We start from the raw sequence: 23661 nt of genomic DNA, 5'->3' as shown, positions 1-23661 counted from the left end.
ACTATTATTATCTTATGGGTTGTGCCAATGAAAAGGAATGCAAAAAATAAGTCTAAGCTCATTCATGTGGAGTTTTTTTAGGATAAGATAGCTTAGCCAATTTAGAAACAAAGATTACTTCTCTCAATTAAAATATTGTTAATAATGATATTGACTCCCACTATCGTGGTGGCTCTGTGAAAACAGAAATAGATGATAACGGCTCCATAATTTTATTTAAGAATGCGGTTAACAGCAATCTCCTCTCAAATCAGTCTAAAATTAAGATTATTTAAAGTTTTGATTAAGGATTGAACATAGGCTAATACTTGAACGTAGAAGATTCATCTGAAGAGTTTGATCAAAGAAGGACTAAGTCGTTTGATCCTAGTGGAAAATGGAAGAAAATAAATGAGGAATCAAAAGAAGATTTAAATAAGGAAGACTACAATGAATTTTTGACTGAATTTATGAAATAATCTTATAAAAAAAATAAAAAAAGTTATAATTAAAAACTAAAAGTAGGTCCAACTTAGCAAATTCGTTGGTCTTGCTGGAAAACAAAGCTTTTAAATGAAGAGGAATACTAGAAGTATTTTTAATTTAAAGTGACTAATATTTATGAATATTTACTGTGTCCATACATGAACAAAAATCAAGGCTAATTTTATGAAAATAATATGTATCAAATTGTCAAAGACATAACAAGAACTTTTCCAGAAATAAAATTTTTTGAAGATAAGTAAATGGGTTAAGATCAGCTAAAAAGGACTCTGATGGCAACATCTAATCTATTTAGAAAGGTAATAATTAGTTTTTCTATACAAATTATAATAAAAACTAATTAATTTTTTATTCAAATCCCCACTATTTATTAATTTTCTCTCATAAATTACTAAAAATATCATTAATAATTAGCTTTTTTAATTTTCTTATGTATTTATTATGTAAACTAAAACTTCATAGCTTACTCATAAGAAAAAGAAAATACTTAAAAATGTTTAGCATCAGCTCTTTTAAATTAAAACTATGTCTCAAATTCAATTGGGATATTCATTTTTTTATAATTCAAATACTTTAATTAATCAGCTGATATGTGATAACATAAAATAATAATAACCTTTTATTAATAAAGAGTGTTTTCTATTTTTATTATTATTTTTTTCTATTTCTTTGAAAAAAGCGAATTAAATTTGAAATGCAAAGTCTCTTTTTAATATAGATAAAAAATATTAATTACTCTTTTTATAAAATTTTCTTTTTCCCACTTTTTACTTACGTCAGATAAGTTATCTTAAAAGATATTTAACAGCTTTTTTAATTTAAATATAATTTAACTAATTCTTAATTTGCGTTATTGTTAAAAAAATAGGTCGGTTATTGTCAAGGAATGAACTTTATCATGGGAATGCTTTTGCTTGTTAGTGGAGGAGATGAATCATCTGTCTTTGATTGTTTTATAAGTCTTTCTTTTAGACCAGAATATATGCTTGTGGGTTTGTTTGAAAATGGTTTTCCTTTGCTAAGATTTTTAGAATATGTATTTGAAGATTTATTTAAGACTCACTTAAATGAATTGTATTTGCATTTTAAGGATTAAGAAATTGTAAATACAATATGGTTAACTAAATGGCTTATGACGTTATATTTATATAGTTTTCCTTTAAGTAAGTGTATTCGTATTATGGACTATGTAATTAGCACTAATATTTTTGCTTTGATATATGTTGCTCTTGAAATACTTGTTTAGTATAAAGAACAGCTCTTAAAGATGGATAATATGGATATGATACACTTTTTTTCAAAAAAAATGTGTAAAGTAGATGAAAGCAGTTTCACTCAAACAAATTTACCCTCCCTTGATACAGTAGACATAGAATAAGTTATCTCGAATGCATAAAAGTATCAACTTAAAAATAGTTAAATAAGAAAACTGGCAATAGAATGCAAAGCTTACGTTTCTGAGGAATATGCTTAATTAGTAGACAAAGTAAACTATCAAGAACAAGATTCTGATAGTTTTGTTTAAAACTATGCCAGTGAAGTTAGCAACATAACTTTTTTTGTAGAATATTTTACCATCAAAGACAAATAAGAAAAACTAAAGTATCTAGAAAAAATTAAGCTATATTACATCAATTAAGAAATCGTTAAAGAAAAAAAATAAGATTGATAATTAAATAAACCAATTATTATTCATAACTTTTAAAAAAATTATAAAAGTCTAAAAAATAAAAATTTTCTTATATTTACTTCACTACTATAGAAATTATATAAAATAGAACTTTAATCCTTATAAATAGAACTTTACTTACTTAATTAACTAATAACTAAAATAACTAACTAACTAACTAACTTAGTAAGTAAATAAATTAATTTTAATAAAATATAAATAAATAAATAATTTACAGAAAATTAAAATAAGCTTTAATATTGAAGATTTATATTATTATATGAATATACTTTATAATAGATTTTAATATATCTTTATATATAAATTTATCTTTCATTCTTAATTAAACTTTTACTTGATCAATCAAACTGTAAGGATATATATTTTAATATTCAATAGATAATTTAGCTCAATATTTTACCTTTGCAAATTATGTATTCCATCTTAAATTTAAAAAGGGAGTCCAGCGCTCATAGGAACTTTATTTAAATTTAGTATTAACATTATAATTAATTTATTTAAATTTTAATACTCTAAAAAACTTATATATCAAATAAACAATATGAATTTTTTACTTTAAAATAGTTATTATTTAAGAAAAATTGGATATATATTTTTTAAGTAAGATATGATTATTTTATTTAAAAAATAATACTAGCATTAAATATTTAGATTTAATTTTTAAAAAATTGAAATTTACTAAAATTTGTTTCTAAAAGAGAAATTTATAATAGTTTAATTATATTATATAAATTTTTTATCTACCAAATAAAGAAATAAAAAAGGTAAACCTAAATAAAATATATTTAATATTATGTTTACTTTTAAATTTTATCTTCAAATAGTAGTAAATAATGCTAATAAAATCACTAATGAGAAAGTAATAAGTTAGCCGAAAGTAGCGCTTTGACCCCCAGAGGCTTGATGTTAAGACTTAATGTTGAATTTAACGAGTTGTTTCTTGTTGATGGCATCATATGATACATATTCAACATTGGTCTAGTTAATAACTTAAATATATCCATAACCATAGTTAAAAGCATCAATGAAGAGGTTAGCTTTTTGTAAGTCAGAAGCAAGATCTAACATTCTGCTTTTAGATGGAGGAATAATAGGAGTAACACAACCACCATTACCTTAAATAATAGTTATGTATCCCTTACCTTTTTGGAGAGTAAATTCGTTGCTAGAAACAGTAGTCAATTTGTAGTCTTAAAGTTAATTACGAGCCATAGGAGCCATAACTTAGTTGTAATGTTAATGTGCAACAATAAACATATCAACACCATATTAGCTCAAAAGATTATCAATAGGTAAGAATTATTAGGCATATCCAATACATTCAGTGTTATTAGCATAATAAGGATCATAACAATAGTTTAGCTTATGGCCAACAGCAATAATCCAAGGAACATTTTTTCTTTAACCTGCATTTGAAGCAATAGCAAGATCGTTCTTCAACCATTTCAACATTTTATCTTTTTCATCATCCTTTGTTATGGAAAAGAAGTGCAAATTAATATGGACGAAATGGACCATACCTATTATTTATTTATTTAAAACAAAAAGTTAGAAATTTAACTTTTTATCAATATAATTTAATAATTTCTAAACTAATACTCATATGATATTTAATAAAATTATTTCTTATGTTTTAATTTAATCATAATATTAATAAATTTATTAATGAGTTTATTGTATTTGTTTGTTGGGTTTGACATTTTGTTTAAATAATAATTTTATCCTTCTAATTAAAAAAAGATGAAAGAAGATATTGAGAATGATTATTCTTTTATTTTAATTAATTTCTTTTGAAAATAATAAAATAAAAACCATTTGAAAATAAATAAATAAATTAATCGGCTGCTACTACTGCTGCTTGCTGCATTTAATAATTCTTATATAATTAACTAAAGTATTTCCAATTTTTTTTTGTGTAAAATCACTTAATTTTTTTTGAATGGAAGGTAATTAAAGCTAATTAATTATTTACCAATTGTGAATGAGTTGTAGTTGTTTTAAGTTCTATTGAAGCCAGGTAAAAAGAATTTACTATTGAAAATAGTAAAGTTTAAGTTGTCTTCATGGTTACCAGGAGTCATTGCCAATGGGTAGCTGAAAGAAAGAGGGGCGAATGTGTTAAGATAGTCATCTCCCTTTTTACCATTATTTTAATAGAATTCGTAAGCATAATCTCCAAGGTAAATCATAGCATCAAACTTATTAGTTTAAGTGTTAGCATTGAGATAATTTAAGACTGCAGTACCGTTTGCAGTTAAATCTTAATCTCCTAAGAACAAGAATTTAACTTAATTTTAAGTGTATTTAGCGTTGTCTGAAGGAAGTTTAGGAAGAATGAATGTGTAATTAGTGTCAAAAATACTAGTTGCATTTGTTTTATTTCCTTAGATTTAGACAGTGTAAGACTTTTCTACATCAGCCTTAAGTTAAATGATTTGAGTGTATTTTAAGTATTTCACATGTTCTTTTTATTTACCGCTATGGTCTAAATCTGCATCAACTAATTGTATTACAGGGTCTATAACTCTGAAGTCAAAAGTTGGGTCACCTTTATTGAAATTTAAAGTTGCAACACCTTTACATTCATCAATAGTATCGAAGGCTATAACTGCGGTAACATCACTGGTAGCGTTAGTATATTTATCACCAATTAATAGTCTTGGAAGAGTGACTTTGCAATTTTGAGCAGAAACAATTGCTAGCAAGGCAAGCAGAGCTAATACGCTATATTTATTCATTCTTTATTTTTGTTCTAAAATCTGATTTATATCTTCTTTAATTAATCTAATTTTTATCAGATTTTTACATTTAAAAATATAGTGATACTTAAAAAACATATTGTTGGTTAAAACTAATTAATCAAATAATTGAATTCCTCATGTATTACCAAAAAGTTTTTGCTCAAAACATGGGCTTTATTCATTCAATGTTTGTAAACAAAGAGAAGAGAGAATAAAATAAGTTCAAAGTTATTTATTATTTTTATTCATTCAATTAAAAATCAATAATTAAATGATGGATAATATATGAATAAAGGGCAAATTATAAAATCCTCTACAATAACATAAATTTAGATTTTAATATATGAGCAAAGTATTACTTACAAAACAAAAAAAATTATATTGATTGAATATTATTAGATCTGATTACATAATTAACTTTTTATTTTTGGAAATCCAAATTTTCTTATCTTAAATCCAAATAAAGTTTAAGAATTTTGATTTAAATTGAGGATTTATTGTTAATGAAGAAAAAATCAAATTCTTTTCTATTTAACATAATGATTAACTTATAAAAATTAGAATAATTATTTTACATGTTTAATTTTGTTTAAAGTTGAGAGCAACTATTTATATTTAAACGAGCTTTTATAATAAAGTCAAACTTCAAAGTGTATAAAATTTTATGCAGTCAATGTTATTTGGACAAATTTTTAAAAACAAAATGCTATTATTTATTGCTAATTTCATAACAATTTATTTTCATATTTTTGATTGCATGAAAATAAGTTTTATTATCAAAATAATTATATATTAAAGCTATACAGAAAAAAATGTTTGTATTCAAATAGTCTTAAGGATAAAGAATTTTATAAACTGAAAACTCAATCATTTTCTTTTATTTTTGAAAAAAAGTTAAATAATATTCATTAAATTTGCTCTCTTGTGGATTTTTTTATGGTAAAAGTTATTTATGAAGAAAACCAGTAATTTATTATGAAGGAATTAATATAATTTTAAATGGCATATTATAAATAAAGTTTATATTACTATATATCAGTCAATACTTTTTCTTATAAAAAATCTTTTAGGAAATTAGGAAATTAAATTTTTATATTATTTTATAAAGGAAAGATATTGATTTATGATGATCCAATATACTTTACTTTTAAATTGCAAAAAAGTTAAGCTAAAATGTATATTTTATGAATATTTAAACCATAACTATAAAAGTTTATTATCCCCAATTATTTAGTTTTTTGAGCTTTAAAATAAATTACTAATAATTAGAACATCTAAAAAATATAATTTAATTAAAATTATATTAAAGCCAACTTATATATTTATCAGTTAAAGTTACTTATGAAATAAGTCCCAATTTTATTTGTTAAAGTTAGAATTTATTTTTTCTTTTTTTTTATCAAATATTTTAATAATATCTATGCTTGGTTATTGGTAATTATATTAACTTATACAATTTTGTTATTAAATTAAAATTAGAAAATAATAGCTTTTAAACAGGTTAATCAAATAATTAGATATATAAATTCATAAAAATTAATACATAAATGTCTAATGAAAATTTATAAACTAGAAGCGATGAGAAATAAAAAGGTTTAAGATTAAGGGAGTTTGAATGGTATGAAGTTGAGACAAAGATAAGATAATTTGTATTTGAGCTGATTGATCCTAATATTAATAAATTAATGAAAGATAGACAGAAAGTAGATGGCTTTGAAGATTTACTAAACTAAATTTAGGAAAAAATATAATAATTTGATGAGACTTTAATATAAAATGAGAGAAGAATGAAAATTTTTGATGAGGCAACTAAAAGATTTAATAATTTACATTAAGAGCTTGGTAAAATTAAAATTGATATAAAAGAAAAGGGTGACAGTATGGTGAAAACAAATTAAAATAATGAAATTTTATTTACCTAGATATAGGGATAAATTAAATAACAATCCTTATAAATAGATTCGAGTAATATGAATATGGAATAATCAGTAAAGTAAATGGACAAATTTAAATAAGAAATATCTTATTTAATAGACAATCAATCTAGCAAATAAACTAAATTAAAGGAAGAGATTAAAGCGTACATGACAGAGTAGTCTGAAATTTAGTAAGAAATGAATAATAGCATAAATACACTTTAATCATCTTTAGGATAAAAAGGAATTCATATAAAATAGAATACTGAAATAATTAATTAACTGTAGAAAAGGATGCTTTAAAACGAGAACGATATATTTAATATCAATAAGAAATTAGAGGATATACCTATTCTACAGCAAAAAGTGTAGCTAATATAATAATGTATTGATAAACAATAAAAAGATTTATCAATGCTTTGTTCATTTATTGATTTACACATTCCACTAAATACTTACACACAAATTACAGAATGTTTATATGCTTGTATTTCTAATGAAGCCTAAAAGAAGCTAGTAGATTTTGATGAAAAGCAATTTAAAATACTAAATAATCGCTTATAATAGTAGGAAACATAACAGCTAAACCAATCTAATGAATTAAACTATGAGAAGTAGAATGTGCCAATTTCAATAGACTTTTCTGAGATTAATAAGCTCTTTTAAGATAAAATATCAAATATTGTCAAAAGAAATGCAAAATTTAAAAAAATAAGTAAGTAATATTTTTCTCAATCAATCAATTATTTTTAAATTGTAAAATGTTTTGTAATTTTAAACATTTCTTTTTAAATTTATTTTTCTTTATATAAAATTAATTTTATTTTGATAATTATTTGGCTTATTTTTGATTATTTAATAAGGCTTAAATAGATAAAAGCTTTTGAAAAACTAGAATAAAGAAGAGCGGTTATCAAGCTAATAGAAAGAATAAAATTAAAATGATGTTAATCTAAACAATTTCTATGAATAGAATACAGAAGAAAAGTATTCAATACCAGCTGTATAATAAACATAATAAGAAAATACTAATAATAGCTAAGAGTTTAATGAAGTTTTTCCAAAATAATTGGCATAGAGTAATAGCAATATTTAGCAAAATTAGCTCAAATCTTCTAATTAAGCAAGTACTTAAAATAGTAGAAAAGATCAGAGATATTTTGATTAATCTTCTAAAACAAATAGAGCTTATTCACCAGATGGAAACGAAGAAGAGATTTTAAGTGTAGAAGAAATTATAGCTAAAGAGTTATCAAGTCCTAAATTTTATTAGAAAGTAGAAGATTAATTTAAATAGTATACTCATAAATTTGAGAATTAACAATAAGAATTCTAGCTAAAAATAAATAAATAGCTTGAAGAAAGGGAAGAGTATAACTAAATTTAATATAATAGGTGCTATGAAATGATAGAGTAAGAATAAAATAAAACAAATAGCATGAGGTTAGGTCTTTCTAATACTGTTGATGCATAAAATGATAGCTTAAACACTATTTAATAATGCTTATAGTTAATTTAGTAGGCAAATCATATTTTTGAATCAAATGTCTTTCATTTAAATTAATTCTGCACAATTATTACTCATTTATTCCTCTAGGACGAAAAAGATAAAAATTCAATTGGACTTTATGGCTTTCGAGAGAGTCCTATAGACTAAAGTAAATTTATTTTTATATTATTAAAAATTTTATATTAGTTTAATAAAAAAAATAGATACAGGATTCTAATAAAATTTTTGCTAACAGGATAACTAAAGAATAAACTAGAATAGTTAAAGAGGATTCATAAGCAATATACATTTTGATGATAAATGTCTAAGCTGTTCAGGCTAATAAATATAAATAAATTAGTTGTTTAAGCTTGCATGTTTAGCATACAAGCCATAACCAGTTTATTTAGATGGTAAAAACTATACAAGAATAGATTTACTTTAATTCTGCTAAAAAATATTATCAAGTATTTCTCTAGATCCTTCTCATAACAAAGCTTAGCCTCAAAAAATATACAAAAAAGTATTGAGATAATCAATTAGATTGGATGATTAAAAAGATTAAACTAAGTAGTAAACAAATAATGAAGCTTTTTTATAAGAAACATGTAGGTCTTTAAACGAACCTAGTACTCATCATGTAGGAACTTCAAACACTCTAAGCTAAACAATAGATTAAGGATGTTCTACTTATCGTCCTTCACTTTTAAATTAATCTAATAATAATTTAGAAAATGAAATTAATTTACTAAATAATTCATTGACTTCAAGGGAGTAAAAGGAAGGTAACTATTATGAAATATAGGAATCAAATCCACGTGCTTAGCTAAGATCAAGAGAATAAAATTTTTTTCAATAAGAATAATCATATTGTTAAGAGGATAAGCTCAAAAGGTTTTCAAGTTTAGATAGCAAACAAATATAGGTTAATGATTTTAATTTTAACTAATTAACCTGTTCTTAAATTAAAATTACAACACAGCATAAAGTAAGAAAACTCATTCAAAGTAAACCTAATTAAAAATCTTAAACATAATAAAATAACGAATAATTTTAGCTAAACAGAACTTCCATTAACTTTTCAAAAAATCCATAAAATAATAAAGAAAAGGTGTCTTCTTACGAGAAAAGAAGATAGTTTATCATGAAACAAAGTATTGTTTCATTAAATAATTCATCTATAAATCACTGAAAAAGCATTTTAATTTTAACTTTTAACTGTAAAATTGTCAAAAATGGTTAAAATTACTAATCAAACATTAAAAAAAACTTTAAAACTGAATTTTATAAGTTACTGTCAATTTTTTTCCTCTTAAATAATGTTTATAAATTAAATAAATTAAAAAATATTTTTAAATTTTACTGAACTAGATTAATTTAAATTTCTCAAAATATGCTAAAAGTAAGAGCTTTTATTTAGAATTATTTACAGTAAATCAATTTAAAAATCTTTTTGATAAAGGAAGTGATTACTTTTTATTTTCTGACTAAAAATAAATTTTACATTTTTGTATGTTTTTTTTTGATGTTTTTGATTTTAAAAATGTTTTATTATATTAAATAGAATAAATGTATTTGATAGTTATTTAATGTAAATAAATAAATAAATAAGATAAGTATTTATTATCTTCATTGAAGATTTTAATTAAAAATATTCATATTTATTTATATCTATCATTCAAAAATTAAAAGTGTTGAACACATATATATTTAAAAATATTCTTACAATTAAAATAGAATTAAATATATAGATAATGCTTGAGAGTAAAGTACAAAATATTAAAGATCATCAGCGACATATTTAATTATCGTAAATTGCTATAAAAATACATTTTTAGCTTGGCAACCATTAATAAAACTTTTAATTCAAAAAGAATAAGTGGTTTATCAAATGAATAAGCATATAATTTATGTCATAAGCTAAAAGGTTGCTATCAAATTGAAACAATAGTTATGGATGTTTCGTAATTTCTTTAAGTTTATATAAACATTTCTTATATTTTAATTTGTATAAAGAGATTGTAAGCTGACAAAACAAAGCTTATCTTTTCTAAGCAATGGTCTTGAAGGTCACAAAAAACTCTCAATGTTAAAGTTGGAGTTATCGTAAAATCAAATTTTATCTCTGCGCTTAATATGATAAAAAATACAATTTAAATATATAAGTAACAATATTTTAGATTCTTAAGATTGGGTTAGCTTTGGAAGAGCTATTAGCTCTTATTCAACTATAAAAAATTTAGAATTATGCTTTATGTAATATTTTGTTATTAATTTATTTGAAATCTTAGTGAATATCTAATCAAATAGGAGTTGCAACTTAGATAGGGATGCCTTAAAAAATATATTAAACATAAGCTCACCTTCAGATAATATTTACTTATTTAATCAGGCAAAGGAAGTTACACTTGACCTACAGTAAATTAATAACATCAAAAATATAATTCGATAAAATATTTTCAAAGAAATAATTAGATAAGGTCTGATGGGTCAATATTTGTTTAGTAAATTTTAGAATCATGTAAAGAAACTGAATTAATAAATATCTATTTATGGTAATTATGATATTAAATATTTTATTTAACATTTATCTATGTTAAATAGGAATAATTATTTGGGAGATATGGGTGCTCAAAGAATTGGTAGAGGAATTGGTATGTTGAGTAGTAAACTTAAAATTTTGAATATCAATTTATCGTATGAAAACTATTTACCGATTTTTTACCTTGAGCATTAATAATTTAAATTTATTAGGAATAATTCTATTAGTAAAGAAGGCTGCCAGTTATTTTTTTAAGCAATTGTCTTAGCTAAGGTTTTAGAAGATTTGAGTGTAGACATATCGTAATTAAATTGAAAGTGTTTAGTTAATTCTAAAAATTATGAAAAAATTAGGGATAATAAAATATTGAATAAAGGATGTATGTCAATTGGAGAATCTTTATCACAACTATTGCTGCTCTCTTCTATTTTTTTAAATTTGAGGTTTATTTTAATTAAAAGGTTGAAAATATATTTTATTTTATTTATATAATTCAAGTCAAACTATCATTGATGAAGGTGGATTTATATATTTAATTTAGTAGCTCAGATCTTTGATATATCTTTCATCTCTTTCTATAGATGTTTAGTAAGAAAATGTGGTTTGATTTATTGATTATGTATATTTTTTAATATATTAAAAGAAAAAACTCTGGAATAACAAAGTAATCTCTATAAGACTGTTTTGATATCATGAAAAAAGAATATGAATGTATACATACAGTTACTATATAAGCTGAGTAAATTACTTATTACATATAATTAATTATTTGTAAGATTTATAAAAAAATATATTTTTAATAGTGGATTTTGTCTTGAAGAATAGGTTAATTCTTATTATATTTAAAATGAATCGATTGCACAAAAAGAAGTTAATGAACTAGAAAAGTATGCAGAAAAAAAAATTATGAAAGAAAAATAATTCTTAAAATAATTTTAATAGTATTAATAGCAGTAATAATCATAGTAATGAAAATAATCCTATTTATTTATTTTACATTTCATTTGCTTTGAAATTCTTAAAAAAGAACTCAAATAAATTTACATGTTTTTAATTAATGATAAAACTAAATTAGATTTACAATTAAAAATCCTATTTTTTAATAGCTTTACTCCTTAAAATTTAATAAAATCACTCAATTTCATATTTTAACTCATGTACTGCCCGCCTAGCTCAGTCGGTAGAGCGCAAGACTCTTAATCTTGTGGTCGTGGGTTCGAGCCCCACGGCGGGCTAACCGCTTTTTATTTTTTAATTTTTCATATTTTCAAATGAAATTCATATGCTTAAAAAAGTAATAAAAATAAATTATAATTAAATTAGAAAAATTAATAAAAAAATTATATCAAATATTGTAAGGCCCGCCTAGCTCAGTCGGTAGAGCGCAAGACTCTTAATCTTGTGGTCGTGGGTTCGAGCCCCACGGCGGGCTATCCGCTTTTTTTATTTTTAATATTGATATAACAAAATATAAAAATCATGAATTTTTTTTTTAGAAATAATCATAATTTTTTTGTAAATTTCATTTATTTATCAAATATTTTTAATAAATAAAATTTAGAATTAAAATAAATCCAACATCAAAAAAAAAAATTTATATAATACAATTATAAATTGAATACAGTTTTAGAAATATATAATAAAATATATTTAATTTGTTAGTATTTGGTCAATGAATTAATATGATATTTATATTTTTAGATATCAGGATTCAAATTTTTCTTAATACTATACAAATATATCTCCTGATTTTATATTTTAAACTAAATCGTCTACTCTACCTAGATTTTTAGTGTAGTTTGAAGCCCACACTATTGCATCTTATGGTTCTGGGCCGAAATCGCTTTGATATATTTAGAATATCTTATGCATAGTTAGATCATTTTCTATATTATCTATGTACACGTATGTGCTCAAAAATTTATTGCAAATTTCATTTAACTACTATTCCATAGTTTCTAATTTTATATATTTCAACTCAGTTGGAATGACATTTTCTTCTTTAAAAAGCATCAAAATTCTTAAATCTGGAGTTAGAACAAATTATTTCCTACTATCGTTGTCTGCAAATGGCTTAAATGAGCTTAATTTTTGAGTCTTATTACCTCTTATTATACCATGCTTAATGTCATCTAATGTGAATTAAAGGTTACCAATAGTATAGTAAAATTCATCTTAACTTTCTAATATTAGTAAAAGAACTACTTAATATATGAATTAATAAATAAATGATCAATTATACTGCTAAAGAAAGGCAAAAATGATGCTAAAGTCTCAAAAAGAGTAGTGACTTTTTCTTTCTTTTCGTTCCTCATTCTGATGTATCTTTGCTTCATGAATTTATGGAAATACATAATTTAGAGTAAATTGATAAAAATGCACTTTCTCTCTTGTTCATTAGTATCTTACAAATAAATTTTTTACAGCTCACAAACCAATTCTAAGAATTTGATATATTTTTTATTTTGATATAGCTTATCATCAAAAACCTTTCCTTCCAGCTTATCTGTAACCTATTTATCATATTAAAAATTAAGGAAATAAATTTATTTTTTGCTTTTTTTTAAATAGTTAGTATAATTACTTCAGTTAATACTTCATTTGCAGTTTCTACAATTCCCTAAAGACATTAAAGAGCAGGTCTAGCAGTCTTATTCCAAATTCTTGTCAGATTAGCTGCAATTCCTGGCATATCAAATTAGAATCTATATAAAGAATTTGGATCAGATTGATGCAAAGGACCAGCAATGTGGTGAAGATATTTTTTCTCAACTAACTCATTCAACATTTCAACTACCTGAGAAGTATTGTAATTTGTATAGTATTGCTAAATCCATTAAAATAACTACTTTCCATTTATGACGTTTCTTTCAACCTTAAACATGCTAATTTTCTAGTCATAAGGAGACAAAGCGGAACTAAGAGCTTTAAACATCTCTTCATTTGTGTTTTAAGACTAATCTTAAGTTTTTGAAGTATTATCGCTTGTATTTTTCTTTTCGTCTTTTGGCACATTTTTATTTATATTTGGGTGATTTTTAGGTCCAGAAAAGATATATTCCTTTAAAAATGGATCATCTTGAGCTTCTTCTTCATAATATTTTCTGATATTTTTAGATATGATAGGAATTTTAGCCAAATCCCAAACAGAAGGTCTTTTTACTGGGTCCTTTTAAAGCATGAATGTTATAAGCATACGTATTTCAGTACTAGTATTTTCATGTAAAGGAGGAGGAGCCTATTTTATTTATTATTTAAAATGATATAAAACAATTGCGCTAACATTTTATTAATACTTCAAATCTAATTTTATTGAAAAGAATATTCAAGTTATCGTTATCAAAAGGTCTTTTCAGCATGACCATTTCGTACAAAGTGCACCCTATAGCCCAAATATCTGCTTTTTATCCATAATTTTCACCACTGCATACTTCAGGAGACATGAAATAAGGTGTACCAACTAATGTCTTTGCGTTTGCATTTGTACCTAATTCTTTAGAGATACCAAAATCTCCTAACTTAACTATATTTTCTTTGGTCAAAAAGAGATTTTAAGTTTTAATATCTCTGTGCAAAATGTTTTTAGAGTGCATAAAAAGCACTGAAATAATAATCTATGCTGTGAAATATAAAACTGTTTCTTCATCTATAGGTATTCCTTTTTATTTATGTTCTGTAATTTTATCGCTTAAGGCACCTTCTTTAGCGTATTCCATGATACTAATAAAAAATAAGATTTTAGTTAAACATTTTTTAACATTTTGTTAATATTTTCTATATATTTACATGTGAATCGAATCATTTTCCACAAAAGATTCATAATAACGAATTATAGAAGGAGCAACAAGCACTTTTAACAAGGTGATTTCCTGTTATGCCATTTTTTTTTACTAGTCATCCATGAATTTCATACTAATAGTTTTGAGAGCAAAAAGTTATCCATCGCTTCTTTTTTAAACTAACTCTACACTTCCTCCTGCGCCTTAACCAATCATTCTAATTACTTTATAAGACTATAAACCAACTCCTCCATTTCCTACTGTGGTATTGTTTGGATTATATTCCACATATTTTGCTAAACCTACAAATATTTTTAAAAAAATATATAACTTCTGAATGCTGCAGACATGATTTTATTGGATTTCAATTCATAATTTTATAGATCAAATTAAAATTTAATTCATAAAAACTAAATGATATTAGTTCATATATTATAAAGGAAGACATTCTATTCTTAAAATAGGGATATTTAGCTATATTTAATTAAATGCATTGATAAAGTAGTAAGAAAAAGCTTCAAACTTATTTTGCAGATCAGCTATTTGTTTTTTTTTATTTTATTTTTCATATTTTATAATTTTAATACCCACTTAAAATAATTATTGTACCTTTAACGTTTTAAATTCTAAGAGGTTTAACAAGATAATCTTTAGCTCCATTTGCAATACAATAGGCAACTCTTTCTTATTCATTATCGAAACTCATCATAATTACAGGAATTCTTTTTAAATGTTCATGTTCTTACATTAATAATAATAACTCAATACCATCCATCTCTGGCATGTATAGATCTAAAAGAACAATATCAATATTTGAATCTGCTTTTAAGAGTTCATCCCTAGCTAATCTTCCGTTTTCTACAGCAGTAACTTGGTAATCGCAAAGGGTCAAAATATCTATAAGAGCTAATCTTTGGAAATTATCATCCTCTGCGACTAAAACATGAATACTTTAATATGATCTATCCGCCATCTAATTTATTCTACTAATTGAATTGAATATTCTTAATAATTAAATATTTTTTTTATTATTAGAGGAAATAATTTGTGGTTGAGTTCTTAAATTTTCGATATTTGATAGAAAGCACGCACACAAATAAATTGTTTATAAAACATAAAAATCAATCAGCGTATAGGCAGTATCAATAAACTTATTTGGTGATTGCTCATTCGGAAGCTAGCAACTATTTAAATTTTTAATTCAAGTGAAGATTTTGATTTATTGAGTGATTAATTGATTCATGTTTGACAATAATTTAAACATCAAAAACTTTTTATTTTAGTAAGTATAAAGCTAACTATGTAAACTAATTTTGTTATTTAAAATAATCTTTGTAGTCAAAGATATTTCAAAATTTAATTTTGAATATTTGAAGCAATCAAATGTTTTAATGTATTTTTAAGCAACAACATATTAATAATTTTCTTCAGTTTTTAAAATATTAAATTAATACATATATAAATAAATAAATATTAGAGTACAGAATCGGAGTATTTTTAATTATATAAATAAAGTAAGGATATTTTGTAAGTTGTTGAGTATTTATTCTAGTTGGTTAAATATATATAAATAAGTAAAAAGATCAATATTCAAGCAGTTGCAACAAGCATTACAACTACTACTATAGTTCCTACTAAAAAGCAAAATGCAACATTAGAGCATTCGTTTTTATTAATTCTTTAGAATTGTACCATTTCTTATTTTGCTTTCTCTGTATTTTCTTTTGCTTCTTCGGTTTATGTAAGTGCTTAATCTATTTATAAAATGAATTTAGTTTAAACAAAATTTTTTAATTAATTTACCAATCATAAGTCCTTGTTCATATACTTTTTAGTCTATATATGAAACCATTTCAACAACGTTTTTTAATTAGTATAGAATTTCTTAAATTTATTATTGTCTCTAGTTTAGAATGTATTATTCATCATAGATGATTTACTGATATCTAAACATTATTAAAAATAATTAGTAAATTGTATAAAATGATTAATAATTTACTTTTATTTTTGTTATTGATCTACTTCAGTTTCAAATACTTATGAGAGTCTTTAAATTGTCTTTCTTTATTCAGTAACTTGGTTATTCTAATTTTCTTAGAAGGAATTTATTGTTTCTAGCAGCTACTATCTTACTATTACAAATTTTTCAAGTAGTATTTTCAGTATATCGTTTATAGAATTCTATTAAAATAAAATATTTTTTTAATTTAAGTTAAGATTTTTAATAATTTTTTTTACATTTTCTTTTTCTTCTTAAAACTTAAATTAGCTTATTTTGTTAATTTAAGCTTTTGCTAGTTCGAGTTCATTTGAGCATTCATGTATTTTAAATCTTCTATTAAAAATAATTTGATAATAAATTTTAAGCTGTAGAAAAAAAAATAAATATTAAAACTTACATTTTCTCTTCTTGGTTCTTAAATGATTTTTTCTCCTCGAATTATGGTTTCATGTCATCAAGTGTTGTTTTAACAAAATCTAATTTTTTGTTGCATGCTTTCTCAAGTTTTTTTAAGTCATTAAACTAGTGGAATCCTTATTCATTAACTTTTATTGTTTCTAGTTCGATATTAGAGTCGTCCTAAATATTATTTTGCACTTAGAATGATAATTTAAGCTAATCAAAATTTACCTAGTTTTGAAGGAAAGAAAACATTTTTAAGAAACTCATGGTGTATATATATATTTCTTCCAAAGGCTTTTAATTTAGTTATTTATTTTTTTTTACAATTTAATTATAATTTAAAATGTTGTACTGTATGTAATTAATTAATAAATATATTTTCTCTTAATTAAAGTAGAAAAAATAAATTAATTTCCTATTAATCTTTAGAAATAGAAAAATATCTTGTGATTCTTTCTCTTTGATTTTATTTGGTCTTAATTTGAGATAGATATTTTTTTTGGCTACCTTTAGAGCAAAAGTCCTTTCTATTTTAATTAACTTATTAAATACTAATTCATATTTTTTAAATTATTTGCTTTATAAAAGGTAATAGTATCTACTTATTTTAGATTGATTATCTAAATTTTTATTTCTTACTTAATCCAAATCATAATATTTAATAAATATAATTAAATATATAAAAATATTTATTCGTTTCCAAACAACCACTACTTTAAATGTAAAATATAATTGTATTTTAGCACTATAAATTAATTAATTATTTAATCTTAGAATATTAATTTCAAAATAAGTTTTTTGATCTTGTCAAGCTTCTTGAATCAGCTCTTATTTTAATCAAGTTTAAGCTTATTCTATTATACGATTTAAATGGTTTTTCAAATCTTTGAGATGTTAAAATTAAATCTATTTAGTCTTTATAAAAATTTATTAATTTAGTTATATTTATGTAATTCAAAAATATTTACCTTTTGTAATGATTTCAGGCATTTTTTACTAGAGTTAAATTGAGAGAGGATTCGCACTTTTACTTTATGATTGATATTATTATCTAATATTGATAAGCTCATAAATTACTTAGAAAATAGCAAGAATAATAAGTGTTCCTATGCCTATTATCAAAGCTTATATATAATAATTTACTTTATTGTCTACCACATTTTTATATAATCTTATATAAACACTGCTCACAAATATAGAACTTACTAATATTTCAGATAAAATTACTATTACATCTTATATTTTTGTCTTAAAAGGTTTTAAGTAAATAATAGTTAAGATAAAAAAAAAAGACACAAACGTGTAAACATAGTAAGGCATTGAGCTATCACTTTGAGAAATGAAAAAAATTATTAAGAAAATTCTTCTAATTTCATAAAATAGACTGTTAAATAATAGCTTTTTTGTTTTTTAGTCAGTTTCTTTGTTTTAGTTACTTTAAAAGGAAGTATCCAAATTTTCAATAGTTTTTTAGTCAGTAACATGATTTTATTAAAAACTCTTTTTTAGCCATAGAATTGGCTTTAACAATATGATTAATACTACAATCACTTATATAACAGAAGCTATGATTACAAGCACATATTGAAAACTTGTTAATGATTAAGCTTGTTAGAATAAGTAAATAATAGAGATTATTTATGTTGTAGTTGTAAATCTATTTGTTGATGTTATTAATTGATTAATCTTGTTGAACTTGGTGTTATTTATTAAGCATGTAATCATAAATATTAACACAGAAGTGCCTTAAATAATTTTAGTGATAATTAAACTATTGATTAGAAAATTAATTTGACTGTCTTCAGTTGTTATTATTTTGATAGGAATTATATTATAAAATCCTAAATATTTAAATAGTTAAATGATTTATGCATAATGTAAATTTTGTTAGTAAAATGACTAAAAACTTAGTATTGCCACATATTGTATTAAATGATAGTTAAAATGAATCCATTAAAACCTATCAAAAAATATAAATGGCACTTAAATTGCTAATAATATCAAATAAAATCCTATTAAAAGAATTTTTTTTAAACTTTCACTAATATCACTTCCTTGAGCACATAATCTTTACCCTTTATCTACAAATCCATCCATGCAATCGCAAGTAGAATCAATTATGTTATATATCCTATTATCATCTTAGCTGCATTAGATGCAGTTATTATAGGCATATCCATTACATAAAGCGCATGAATAATGACATAAACTGTTGCTGTATGGAATACTGCCATTTTAAGAATTAGTTGAATCATTTGTACTGTTATTACTGTTATTATTAATATTATAAAGGCAGCTATTGCTATTTGTACATATGAGACAATTCTATTAGCAGTTATTTGTGCATTAATTATTTGAGTCAGTATATTTAAATTTTCCACAATAAGTACACATTAAGTCCTAGTAATTAAGAAATCCATCATTGCATTTTGCACATTTATTTTAATTTGGGTAGGAAATTAAGCAATTTTAAATAGAATTTTATATACACGTTTACTGAATTTAATCAAAGTATTGTTATGAATTTTTGCATACACATTAATTATTTATCATTTTGTATTGGCTCTAACAGTAATCGCAAGTGTTTATATCATCTTAACATGAAGCACATCCACTAACTATACAATTTTAACATTATTATGTTATTGGATTGTATGATTAGCTGAGATTATTGCAATAGCAGGAGTTCCCATTTCGATAATACCCACTATTACATGAGGAGCATTAATTAATTTATGGCCCTGTACAACTACTGCAAGCTGGATGGCATGTTTAGCAAAAATTTTAAATTCCTTAAGAAACATTATTTTGGCAATAAGTAGATGGCGGTTGTGTAGTTGAGCAAATACCAAAATAAAAGTAATAAGAATTATTACTGCAATATGTACATTTGAGAGATGAATCACAAGCACCACAATTTTAATTACAAGGAGCACATTTTTTTGTTAAAGGATCACAATAAGAATTACTTGGTTAATTTTAGCTACATATCCCATTTAGTAAATAATAATTATTTTAACAGGTCAAGCATTAGAGATTTGAACTACAAGTAGCGCACATTGAGTTACAAGCTTTGCACTGATATGTTTATTGATCGCAATAGGTATATGGTGGTGGTGATTAATAGCAAAAGTTTTTAAAAAAAAATCCATAATTTGAATTACAAGAACTGCAATAAGTGGAAGAAGTGCATTAATTACATTATATAGGACAGCTAGCACATGAACTAGTTGATGTTAAATAATTCCCACTTGTGCAACTCAAACAATTATTTGTGCTTCCTCCATTACAAGTTAGGCACGAACTATCACAAGCATTACAGGACTAAAGATTTGTTTAAGAGTTAGAATAAACATAGAAACCGCTTTAACACTAATTTATGCAAGCTTAATTGGTAAAATCATTAATTGGATTACTCGGATTAGATATCTAACAGTTAAGCATTCCAAAGTATAAATAGGAAGCTGTTATCCCTAAAATCTGAGAGGTATACCAAACTCTGTAGTTGAAATTGAAAATATTATTTAAAAATTGAATATTAAAAATTTCTGCTCTCAATCCATTTGTTTTCACAGTAATATCATACTCATAGAAAGTAAACCCAATAAAAAACCCTACTTGAGTAAAATTATAGGAATTAGAAGCTGGATATTAAAGATTTACTGATAGAATTCTTTGATTACTTAGTCTATTTCCTACTTATCCATTATTTAGAGCAGTATTTGAGGAGTCCTCATATGAATTTTCTTAATACATGTTTGCTAAATAATAAGGACTTGGTTGATAGGTTGTAAAAGACTGTTAGAAGCCAATATTTACATCATCATATACCTCAATGTAATTATAGTAAACCTCTTGTAAACCCATATCGGATCTTTCTATAATTAAATCAAATGAGTTTTAACCTTATTAGACAGTTAATTTAACTTTTAGATAGTCACCTTATACTTAATTTAGATATCCTGTGATATATGCCTAAATTTGAGGAGGGTTTTGAGTCTACTTTTGATAATTAATAGTTTATTTGATAATTAAATTAGAATTTGGAGCAGGCATAATAATTGAACCTTTTTGTATGTAAACGCTTTAGTGTTAAATTATCAAACATAATATTATGATTTAACTTATTTTTGAATCTTAAAATTGTTAAGCAGTTAATGTAATAGAATTTCCATTAACTGTATTATCCAATTTATATCCTATGTAGTTCGTATTGGTAGCAACATCAAATTACATCACTCCGATGAGAATTTGAGGGTTTTTAAATTTATCTGAATTGAATGTAATTGTATTTTAAATGTTACTTGTACTCAATGGATTAACACTAAAGTCTACTATTCTCAGTTAAATTACCTGATAAAAATCAGCTAATGTGTAGCTACCACTCTCACAAATTGTAGTTTTTATTAAGTTTAATAAAATTAACAATAATAATAATTTTTTTTGAACCATTTTATTCATTTCCCTATTCATACTCATCTATCTTTTTGCTTATTTTATTAATTAAAAAAAGTATGAGAAATTTTTTTAATTTATTGATTGATTAATTAGTTAGCATGGAAACGATTACTTACATTAATGATTAATTATCCCATTCATATAAATTATTGTGGGCACAAAAATTGGTAAAGATCTTCACATAAATAAATGTAATTAAATTTCTCTTAAAATAAAAAATCACAAACACCATAAATATAATACATATTTAAATTTGATAAATAATTGAAATTCATCAAGATTTCAATTTGTCCCAATTTCTCAAAGTTAGTTAGTGAGTTTTAAATTTTTATATTCAGTTTTATTACTAACTTTTTTTAACAAATAACTAAAAATAAAATAAGGATATAAAAAATAATTTTTTTAACAGATAAATTATAACAAAATAAATATATTTAAAATTCAATTAATTAATTTGTTCATTAAACTTTTTAAATTTTCAGAATTTCTCAATAATTTATGATTGATTATTAAATTATTTATCAAAAAGAATAATAGCAAGCAAGTTATTATGTATTTATATTATTTTATAATCAATATTAAATTCAAAATATCTTCATTAATTTCATATTTAAATATATTGAATTTTGTTTATAAAATAATTAATTAGTTTTGTTAAAAATTTTGATCATAATTTATTTTAAATTTTACTTTTGTAAAAATAAATTAGAAAATTAAAATGATTTGTTTTTGAAATATTAAAATTATCTTTTTCGTAATTAGAGAATGCTTTAATACAAATAAAAAAATCTAAAAATACATTTTAGTATAATAATTAAATTAATAAATTTTTTTTAATTTTCATTCATAAGTTGAACCCTCATATGGATCAAATCTATTATAACTTATTTTGATTAATATGATTTTTTTATTTTTAATAAAAAAAGATCTAAGTGGTAAGATAATTTAATTATCTAATTCTACTCCACTATATTTATTGTAGGTGTTTATTGGTCCAAAATCTATTTTAATGTATATTAGATTTTTTAAATTAGAAATTTGATCACCAAATTATTAGATTTTTTTAACATCAGATTTCATGTTAATAAATTCTCTTGAATTATTTAATGATATTATTAAAGTCTTTAAATTAGAAAGTTTGGCTATTTCTTGCAAATTTTCGAAATACAAAGATAGATTCTTATTATACCAATTTTATTATAAATATAATTCTAAAAGCTCTACTTTATTTAAATAAGAAATCTACTTAATAAATTTTTTAAGATTAGGAGTATGAAATGGATTATTTATGAATAGGTTAATCATCTTGCATTATTTGATTGCTTTTCCTAAATCCTCATATTATTACTCAGAATAATCAACACAAACATTTAAAAGAATTTATTCTAATTTTCCACAATTTGTTAATTCTTAACTTATTCCTAACAAGGCTTATGATGCTTCATGTACATCAGAAATATCAATCTTCATTATTTTATTATTTAATTTATAAAGTCTTGAAATTTTATGTTTCCACTTATGCATTTTATATTTACTAAGTATTTAATTTGATTTTATTAATTATTAGTAGGATTTGGATAAGTATTTAAATTAAATTTTAATAAGTAAATCTCTAAGCAAGCAATTTTATCTAAATTCTTTTTTATAAAAATGTAAAAGGAAATGGAGAAGAAAATTATTTTTATTTCAAATAATGTTATTTAAAAATATATATTAAGAAATACATACACTTATAGTAAGTATTAGTAGTATATATAAAACAATGTAATTTAATAGGTGTATCTTTTTTTAATTTATTGTTCAACTCTATTTGAGATATCATTTTTAAAAATAATTGCATTTATTTAAATTTGTACCTTCAAAGTTTTGTTTAAGCATATATTTATTTTATTTTTCTCGAAGCATTTTTTTATAAAAATAAGAATTCAAATATGGCTATTACATCTAAATATTCAGTAACAAAATTTATGTGAATTAGAGAAAAAAACTTATTTTTTTATCAATTATACTATTTAATATGATAAAAAAATATATTTTAAGAAAATATGTATTGTGTTAAATAAATGTTTTGGAGATAATATAATAGGTTTTTCTTCTTCAATTTAATGTTAAAGTCTCTTTGAGATATCATTTTTAAAAACTGAAATTTATTAATATTT

At 22.9% G+C, this 23661-nt stretch overlaps 8 protein-coding genes across 8 annotated transcripts; 3 read left to right on the top strand and 5 right to left on the bottom strand. All coding sequences in view use genetic code 6, as the record gives it.

Moving 5' to 3' along the window:
• Nucleotides 1-14: 14 nt before the first annotated feature.
• On the top strand, nucleotides 15-2152 carry TTHERM_00415720 (rab-GTPase-TBC domain protein; the record flags this gene model as incomplete). The annotated part of the gene is made up of 2 exons (XM_001007235.3): nucleotides 15-782; nucleotides 1352-2152. 2 exons carry the CDS (start codon nucleotides 15-17, stop codon nucleotides 2150-2152), a joined length of 1569 nt encoding a protein of 522 aa, XP_001007235.2.
• Nucleotides 2153-2989: 837 nt separating this feature from the next.
• TTHERM_00415730 (ser/thr phosphatase family protein) lies at nucleotides 2990-4911 on the bottom strand (the record flags this gene model as incomplete). The annotated part of the gene is made up of 2 exons (XM_001007236.3): nucleotides 2990-3693; nucleotides 4146-4911. 2 exons carry the CDS (start codon nucleotides 4909-4911, stop codon nucleotides 2990-2992), a joined length of 1470 nt encoding a protein of 489 aa, XP_001007236.1.
• Nucleotides 4912-6386: 1475 nt separating this feature from the next.
• Nucleotides 6387-9511, top strand: TTHERM_00415740 (hypothetical protein; the record flags this gene model as incomplete). Its single annotated transcript, XM_001007237.2, has 3 exons — nucleotides 6387-7545; nucleotides 7694-8488; nucleotides 8544-9511. Exons 1-3 carry the CDS (start codon nucleotides 6462-6464, stop codon nucleotides 9509-9511), a joined length of 2847 nt encoding a protein of 948 aa, XP_001007237.2. The 5' UTR covers nucleotides 6387-6461.
• Nucleotides 9512-10073: 562 nt separating this feature from the next.
• TTHERM_00415750 (hypothetical protein) lies at nucleotides 10074-11833 on the top strand (the record flags this gene model as incomplete). Its single annotated transcript, XM_001007238.2, has 12 exons — nucleotides 10074-10129; nucleotides 10194-10283; nucleotides 10336-10425; nucleotides 10486-10575; nucleotides 10630-10737; nucleotides 10785-10874; nucleotides 10924-11016; nucleotides 11074-11163; nucleotides 11215-11304; nucleotides 11360-11449; nucleotides 11505-11600; nucleotides 11665-11833. The coding sequence occupies 12 exons, from the start codon at nucleotides 10074-10076 to the stop codon at nucleotides 11831-11833; spliced, it is 1152 nt and encodes a 383-aa protein (XP_001007238.2).
• Nucleotides 11834-12565: 732 nt separating this feature from the next.
• On the bottom strand, nucleotides 12566-15613 carry TTHERM_00415780 (Serine/Threonine kinase domain protein; the record flags this gene model as incomplete). Its single annotated transcript, XM_001007239.3, has 6 exons — nucleotides 12566-13044; nucleotides 13104-13374; nucleotides 13446-14099; nucleotides 14158-14581; nucleotides 14648-14942; nucleotides 15250-15613. The coding sequence occupies 6 exons, from the start codon at nucleotides 15611-15613 to the stop codon at nucleotides 12566-12568; spliced, it is 2487 nt and encodes an 828-aa protein (XP_001007239.3).
• Nucleotides 15614-15841: 228 nt separating this feature from the next.
• TTHERM_00415790 (hypothetical protein) lies at nucleotides 15842-17311 on the bottom strand (the record flags this gene model as incomplete). Its single annotated transcript, XM_001007240.2, has 5 exons — nucleotides 15842-16586; nucleotides 16640-16821; nucleotides 16879-16975; nucleotides 17040-17221; nucleotides 17273-17311. 5 exons carry the CDS (start codon nucleotides 17309-17311, stop codon nucleotides 15842-15844), a joined length of 1245 nt encoding a protein of 414 aa, XP_001007240.2.
• A 1733-nt stretch (nucleotides 17312-19044) lies between these two features.
• TTHERM_00415800 (transmembrane protein, putative) lies at nucleotides 19045-21523 on the bottom strand (the record flags this gene model as incomplete). The annotated part of the gene is made up of 2 exons (XM_001007241.2): nucleotides 19045-19444; nucleotides 19542-21523. The coding sequence occupies 2 exons, from the start codon at nucleotides 21521-21523 to the stop codon at nucleotides 19045-19047; spliced, it is 2382 nt and encodes a 793-aa protein (XP_001007241.2).
• Nucleotides 21524-22342: 819 nt separating this feature from the next.
• Nucleotides 22343-23026, bottom strand: TTHERM_00415810 (hypothetical protein; the record flags this gene model as incomplete). The annotated part of the gene is made up of 1 exon (XM_001007242.2): nucleotides 22343-23026. One exon carries the CDS (start codon nucleotides 23024-23026, stop codon nucleotides 22343-22345), a length of 684 nt encoding a protein of 227 aa, XP_001007242.2.
• Nucleotides 23027-23661: the final 635 nt, after the last annotated feature.

Source organism: Tetrahymena thermophila (assembly GCF_000189635.1).
Source record: "Tetrahymena thermophila SB210 genomic scaffold scf_8254814, whole genome shotgun sequence".
Taxonomy (NCBI): domain Eukaryota; phylum Ciliophora; class Oligohymenophorea; order Hymenostomatida; family Tetrahymenidae; genus Tetrahymena; species Tetrahymena thermophila.
Note: the sequence above shows the minus strand (reverse complement) of the source record. Positions and strands in the feature narration are given on the sequence as shown.